An 8,327-nucleotide genomic window follows, 5' to 3' on the forward strand; every position below is an offset into this window, starting at 1 on the left:
TTTTGTAAATAAGTTTGTAGGACTATAATTGAAAGAAGAAAAAAACTATATACTAGCGGTGTGAAAAATAATTTTACATGATGATTTAATTATAAATCACTATTGTGCTGTAAAATAATTGTGAACCTCAACTAGATGACAACGATTTTTTCTTGACAAAGTTGGGACGAATTGGAGTGGGTATCATGGGTGTGCGATTGTTTGCAATATTGGTAGACTCGTGTACGTGTACCATACAAATACAATATCACATCCCAACAACCTTGCCTATATATGTCGTTAAAAAAACTTAGTTCATGACTCATCCTTGCTCATGTTATGCATCGCTTATTGTAGTACCTCACTAGCCAAGGGATCCTTTTTCCTTCGCATCATTACTCATGTTCTTGCGTTAATTCCAATTGGGGCAATTTAAAAACTAAGCGTCAATTTATTTAAATTTTTAAGAAACAGATAGGAAATAGAAAACTTCTTATTTTTAAGATAAGTAGTTTAGATAAATACATTAAAAAATAGAAAATTATTTATTTTATTCAAAATACTATTTAAAAAACAATAATTTAAAAACAAGTTTTGTTTCGTTTTTTAGGTCCACGAGTTATGGGCCACATCTCAGGTCCTTTACCGAAGCCCACCTGGAATTCGATTACGGTGATAGGATAGGGTCATAGCCTTATAGGGTTGTTCTCCATTGGAAATTGAAATGCGCCCAAACGAAAATAATGATACGTTGGTTCCCGGTGTAAGTAACGATACTGCTATTATATAAGTAAATACAAGTTGGCAAGATTTCGTACTATAATTTTAAAAACAATTATATTTTATTTCATTGTTTTATTTGATTTATTCTGATGCATATGTTATTTATTTAAAATATAAGTAAGTTATTATTATTACTATTATTATAAATGTCTAAATCATTTATAATTAGATATATAATGTCAATGATGATTATCGATAGAAAATTAACATTTAGAGAGTTAAATGTGTTCATACTTGGTGTTGACTAATAGTTACTATCCCATATGAACGCATTATAAAATCAGAGTCAGTGATCGTAATTTAATTATTTTGTTTGCTACTAGGGGCACATAAATAGTTTATTAATCTGCTTAAAAGCTAGCAGAGTAGCCGCACATAATGGATCTTCTGCTTTTGCGGTAATTGGATTTGGCTATAAGCAATAGTTAAGCGTATTCTTATCAATAAAGCAGAGTTTTATGTCAAAATTCGATCATTGCTCTTTCTTTAAAACTGTCTGTAATATTATCAATGACATTAAATTTCTTGTCACTGCCGCTAATTTCCATTTGCATAATGTGTGATACGGGAACAAGAATCGAGCTAAATAAGATTCTGAACAGAAAGTAATAAAATGAAGAGAAAGTGTGATCACTATAACTTTTTGGGTGCAACTTGACAATAGAGAAACTTTTAGCCATTAATGTCAAAAAACCTTAACCAAGTGTACTAAAGATGTGCAGTTTCATAGGGAGATCGAGACACGGGGTATTAACATTACTATATATTATATATGTATAATAAATTAATAAGTAACAACAACAAAAATGACTTTTGCTTAGTATTATTAGCATGGAGAATTCCAAAGCTCTGCATTTTTAACCTTGGATACACTTTCCAACACTTCCAAAGGAAGAATGTCCCCACTAACAACTACCATTTTGGTTTCCAGATCTACCTTGTATGAGCTCACTCCTGTTCAGAAGTAGAATGTGGAAATTGTTAGAAATTATAAATATACAAATAGCAGAAAATAGCACCCATGCCACAAAATGATGAAGTTGACTTTTTTGTAGATGGCTTAGCTAGCTAAGCAATTATCATGAGGAATAAAATAATCTATCTTCTCTGATGGACAGTTGGGCAACCTCTGATTGATCACACTCTTCAATTATAACCGATGGGGTTTGGTTCAGATGAATAGTTGAAACTTGAAACAAACACACCACGCACAAACAACAATATAAAATATGTAGTACATGTTTAGTTTACGGTAACAAAATCACGTCCGAAAGAAAAGATTCTTGCTTTTAAATTTTAAATTTAGTGTATAGAAATATGTGAATTCTCATTAAAATTAATGCAAACGAGTTTTTAAAGACACCCTAGTATTTTCTTTTATTTTATTTTTCCTTCAAGGCACATAAAATAATTAATTATATCCATTCTCATGATAAAATTATTTTATTCGAGTACAATATAAAGAATTTTATGCTCTAATTCAATCATAAATTGACATGGTAATTTTATTAACCTTTTAACTATCTAGTTGTGCTTATTTATAATTATTTATTGGTTATTGTAGAGATGTCAAAATGAACTAAATTTGATGATCAATTGGGCTCACCATGGGCTCTAGTCGATTTTAGTTAAATTCTAACTCGATTTACTCAATCTATGAGCTAAACAGATTTAAACTAAGTAAGTTGGATTGATTTGTTTAACCCACTATAAAAATAATAATAAAAAGTATATTTATGTTTTATATATTTTTTATTGATATTTTTTTATGTATTTGTATTTGAATTAATGATAAACTTTTGATTTTTTGATATAAAAAATTATTCTTTATTTTATTTATTGAAAATAGAAGCATATAATAAAATTTTTAATTTTTAAAAATTTGGTGAACTAATCCACCTAATCCACCAACTCGTAGTGAGTCAAGCCGGGTTGAAATTTTCTTAACTCACCAGAAAGTGAGTCAGATTAGGTTAATCTATCTAAAGTAGCAACTTATGATGAGCCATGTCATGTCGAGTTGATTCACTTTGACACCTCAATATTATCTAAGTAAAAGTGAATGTGTATCCATGAAAATTAAACTTTATTAAAATATCTTTATAGTATATTTAGATAAGTCAATTCATATTTTAAAAATTTTAAAATTTTAATTCAAATATGGTAATTTAATTTTCACAATCAATAAAATTGATTATATATATATATTTTAAATATTTAATAGTTTTAAAAATTAATATTAGATAATATTTAATAATTTAAAAATTTAATATTAAATAATATTTAATAATTTTAAAAATATTTTTGAATATTCAATAATTAAGAGATAAGAGAGAGATAAAATATATATAGGTTAGAAAAGAAAAAAAAATATGAAAAATTTTAAATTCTTGCTTTCTTTAAAATTTTTTTTGAAATTTTACTATTTTAAAAAAAAATTCACAAATACTTGAATATCAAATCTCTTATAAATTTTCCATTGAAATAAAATATTTTATCCCAAGACATTTAAAATTCTTTTAAAAATGAATTATTCTATTTAAATTTTTCATCTAAACATATTCTTAATAAGTACACTTTAAGCGTGTTTGTATTATTATCATGCTTCATTCAACGCTAAAGTTACATGAGAGAAAAATTTCGTTCACCGTACTTTGAAATTGAATAAAATAAATAGGCACTTTATAATTACAAACTTATAACTGTATACTACAATTATTGGAATAAGAGAATATATATATTTTTTATATTCTAAAGTGGCAAATAAAGAGACTGAAATATTTCAAAATTTACAAAATGAAACTAATGGAGTGAGGGAAATAAGGTGCAATGTACTCACCTTCCAACTTTGAGATATGTTTCTCAACTTTTCTGGCACAGCCTTGGCAATGCATGGACACCCTCAATATCACTATCTACACATTTACCAACAATGTCAGATTAACCCACACAAGTTGTCTAATAAAAATGCTAAACTATATTTTCTTGTGTTTCTCCCCTGGAATGAGAAAAGAGGTACTAGTGTTTACAAATACACTTCAATTGAAAAAAAAGAAAAGAAAAGTGAAGCCTCACCTTGGGTTTCAATTGAAAAGCCAATGTCTGCTTTCCGGCAACTACATCCTTAAGTTTTAGTTTATGATCGCCACCACTTGCAATCAAAGGCTTATTCTCAAACTCATCTTCAAATTCCATGGAATTTACACAGAAACAAGTGTTTGAACAAGAAGAAAGACAGAACTTGTCCAACATCCTACTAAGTTTCCCCATTCCAACTTTTTACTATTATCTAAAACTAAAGCACCTCTCTTCTCTCACAACTCCAAACCCCCTTGCTCAAGTCTCAACCAATTACTTGAATGACACAAAGTCCAAATTATAATACCTTATGTTAAGGAGGAGAGGAGGAAAAAAACAAAGGCTTTAAAGCTTAAGGTCAAATTTTATTGGGGAAACCAAACTGCACAGAACCCCATGAATTTTATCCAGGATAATATTAGAAAATAGATCCAGTGCGATTGGAACTTGTCATGTGATGAACCACTAAACACTGGCGAAACTATAATCAACTAAAGACAGAAGATACCAACCACCTATTGTCATAAAAGGAGAAACATGGTTTGAGAAGAGTCTCATTGACTGTTTTAGCTATTGAAGAAACAAATGCGTATTAAAAGAGGAGAAACATGACTAATGATCAAAGATGAGGGGTAAGAAAAGGAACACAGTGATCGCAGGAAGGGAAGTGGGAGTGACAAACTTTATATGTGAATGTGATGGGACTTAGCTCAAGCTGGAGGGAAAAATAAGAATATAAAACTTTAGATCCATGTGGATACTAGTACTACCAAACACTTAGATCAAGTGATTTTAAGTTTTTCTAACTTTAATTAGTTATCTTGAGTTCAAGTTTTGATATGCAGTTTTGTTAAATACTAGAAGAGAAAATTTTACTGTCTTTCGTAATCTTTTCTTATTGAAACATGATTGTTTAAGTGAAGCATACATGTGGTGTTTAGCAAAATAGATCATGTGGATAAGTGTAACATCCAAATTAATTAATGAAATATAAGCATGGTAAAGAGGTCAAATATAAAAGAACAAAGTCGAGGCATATTTGGTAATACAACTGTGACGCAAATCGAAGACTAAAAGACAAGAAAACGCATGGCAATACGGCATGATAGGGAATTCTTTAAAGTTTTGAGCACTATATTAGATCCTTTAAAAACTTTTATGCATACTAAACTATCCGTATATAGCAACAGTGCACTATGCGTGATTGACATCTTTCTATATTGTATATTATATAATTGGAATAAATATGATTGATTGAGAGGCTTTGCATGCTTAATTACATTCTAAAATATGTCAGTAGATAGTTTTATATGCATAAGTGCAAAGGGGTAGAATCATAGAATAAGTAAATCTGATCCATGGAGACCTGAATGAAGCTGAATATGTTAACGTCTTTTGTCTATAGCTTGAATATAATAGTGCAAAAGGGGACAGACCCTCTTGCATTATTGGACAGTATGAGCTCAGAAGCGTTTGCGAATTATTGAAGTATTGTGTTAAATAAAGGGTCCTTTCTTTCTACAGGTTGGTCCATGTGATAGTGGATCCTTTCAAAAATGGAGCAGATAGAGGAATTTGACAAGGCTAAGAGCAAAGACATTGGTCAGAAAAGTGTCAGTCACATGAGCTTAATTTGCTTCTTTGACGATAAAAGTAGAATGAGGGAGTTATACACTTGTGGTGGATTTTATTGAAGTTATGACTAGACACCAAACATGAATAAAAATGAAGCTTCTTGTTAAGTTGGTAAAGAAGAAACTCATCTCACAAAAATATGAGTTTATTCCATTCATTGATGTCAGAGTTTTATTATAGTAAATAATATATTAGTCGCTTAAGTGAGAATTTTATTATTAAGTAATATATATAAGTACATTTATAAATACTTTTGAGTTTTGAAGCATGTCTTGACTTTGGTTAGTTATAAAATTCATTACCTAAATCTTTTGTAAAAGATAAAATAAAAATGAAGCAAGTGACGATTGTTTTATTATATATACACAAGGTGAAATTAAGGTAGGCAACTGTGTATGGGATTTGCTTAGTAAGACTCAACTATTCTAGTGACTAGTGAGTGCATTACTTTGCATGGAACAACCCCTGAATTAATAACAGGGAAGAATATAATAGTGTACCATATTACATTCCATGCTCGGTTCACTGTATAACAAGGGAATCCACCACGATGGACCAGTCACCATGCTTCATTATTTTTTTCCTCACTTCCTTTAATTTAAACTTAAGAAATAATAGCATTTCTGCTCTCTCTCCTCTCTTTCTATCCACATTCTTCAAGAGATGAGAGAGAAAGTCACATATCTCATGTCTACTAATATAATTCTTCAAGAGATGAGAGACAAAGTCACATATCTCATGTCTACTAATATAATAATGTGGTAAAATTAAAGTATATGAATGAAGAACAATTTCTATCTCATAAATTGATTTGGTAAATTCGAGTTTTTAATAATTATTGTTAAATTTATATCATATTCTTTCGATAGAATAGTTATAAGATCACTAGTTGATATTTAATTTTGCAAATTTTACATTGGAGATATTCAATCATTAATGTGAAAGATGTGTTAAATATCACACATAAATTAATATGACCAAAATATAATATATAAATAAAAAGAATACTCAAAAGACAGTTTTATGGGTTTTCACTACGTGTAAATCATGATTTTTTTTTGTATATTACTAGTAATAACTTTAATATGATATATAGTTCTTAAAGAGATCCATAGTGTATAGTTGGTGCAAACTTTAGTTTATATGTGTATGTACAAAATATTTGTATATAAAAATGAATCTCAAGTCTAAATCGTGTAGGTGTCCCTTTAACGTATTTGTGAGTCGTTAGACGGTACAACAGCTTTCTGCATTACCTGGTAAGCTCACCACTTCACCTAACGCTGCCTCTACCGACAGCAAATAGACATTATTTTGTCCGAGAAAGGAGCAGGTTGTAGTCGTTAATTGCTTTAGGATGCTAAGAAATGTTGGTTTAATCGGTAAAGAAAAAACTCGTATCTTAAAAGAGGACGAGTTTGATTTCTGCTAATTTAAAAATCTTATTAGTAAATAATTTGTAACCATTTTTATAAATTTTAAGGTCTGTCCTGTGGTGAATTTGTAACGACCCGGCTAGTCACTACACACGGCACGACATACTAGAAACACCACACAGAAAGGAACAAGTGTATACATATAGGGTCTAGAATATATACATATACATGATCCAAGTCTGAATAGAGTTAAAGTGTACAAAATACATTAAATGCTACTACACCCAGTAGCTAAAACAACAAAAACATCTAAAAAGATTTAGCTCCGTCTGCCAGCTACAGACCTACCGCCAGCCACCAACCTATCCCTGCTCTGTTCCCATACATAGTATGATCATCGCAGTCCAAACATCATGGAGACAACAAAGGATAAGCTAGTGAAAAGAAAATAACATACATATAAAACAATATGAATGGTAAACAGCTACAACTATCAGCACATCCGCACAGCTTATACTACACCACAGCAATTCAGCAATATCAGCACCACAAAGCGGCAATAACAGCACCACAATAGTGGCTAATAACAGCACCGACATAGCGGCTATAACAGCACCACAATAGTGACTAATAACAGCATCGACATAGCGGCTATAACAGCACCACAATAGTGGCTAATAACAACACCGACATAGCGGCTATAACAGCACCACAATAGTGGCTAATAACAGCACCGACATAGCGGCTATAACAACACCACAATAGTGGCTAATAACATCACACAGCTCAGCTAACACAGCTCACAGCACAGCACAGCAAAACAACATACTGCACAGCCAAGTAGTACTAAACACAGCTTACTACCATTCAACATTTAAAAAAAATCATCAATCCCAGCCCAGCTCAGCACAACAATATACATCTATTTCAGCTTAACATCATATATCAGCATTTTCATCTAAACAGCATAGCATATTCATCGGTTTCAGCTCATCTCAACATAAAGCAACATTTTTCAGCAAATTTCAGCATATAACACCTCATCCTCATATGCGCCCGGCGCACTCATGGTCGCGCCTGGCGTGGCACGACCAGAGAGCACCAGGGGCCAGCGCGCCCGGCGCAAGAGTACTCACGCCCGGCGTGACCCAGCCAAAGAGCCCAAGGCTCTCACGCGCCTGGCGCAATTCAGCTTTGCGCCCATCGCACGTCCAGGCAGAGACTCCAAAGAGTCTCACGCGCCCAGCGTGGCCTAATCCGCGCCCAGCGTGGGTAAGGCAGAGACTTACCAAAGTCTCGCGCCCGGCACAATTCGTATTGCGCCCAGCGCCTTCTTGGCAGAGACTCCCAAGGAGCCTCCACGCCTAGTGAGTCCAAACGCGCGCCTAGCGCGGCACCAGAACATCCAAAACATGTCACCATTGATATCGCGTCCGGCGCAGCTCAAGTCACGCCCGGCGTGGGCCAACCAGAGGC

The 8,327-nt window shown here is 32.4% G+C and overlaps 1 protein-coding gene across 1 annotated transcript; it reads right to left on the reverse strand.

Moving 5' to 3' along the window:
* Positions 1-1,283: 1,283 nt before the first annotated feature.
* LOC109803164 (protein SODIUM POTASSIUM ROOT DEFECTIVE 2) lies at positions 1,284-4,654 on the reverse strand. The gene is made up of 3 exons (XM_020364617.3): positions 3,838-4,654; positions 3,602-3,677; positions 1,284-1,716 (listed from the first exon to the last, which is right to left on the reverse strand). Exons 1-3 carry the CDS (start codon positions 4,030-4,032, stop codon positions 1,589-1,591), a joined length of 399 nt encoding a protein of 132 aa, XP_020220206.2. The 5' UTR covers positions 4,033-4,654; the 3' UTR covers positions 1,284-1,588.
* Positions 4,655-8,327: the final 3,673 nt, after the last annotated feature.

This window comes from Cajanus cajan, chromosome 2 (assembly GCF_000230855.2).
Source record: "Cajanus cajan strain Asha chromosome 2, NIPB_CcT2T_4, whole genome shotgun sequence".
In the NCBI taxonomy this organism is placed as follows: domain Eukaryota; kingdom Viridiplantae; phylum Streptophyta; class Magnoliopsida; order Fabales; family Fabaceae; genus Cajanus; species Cajanus cajan.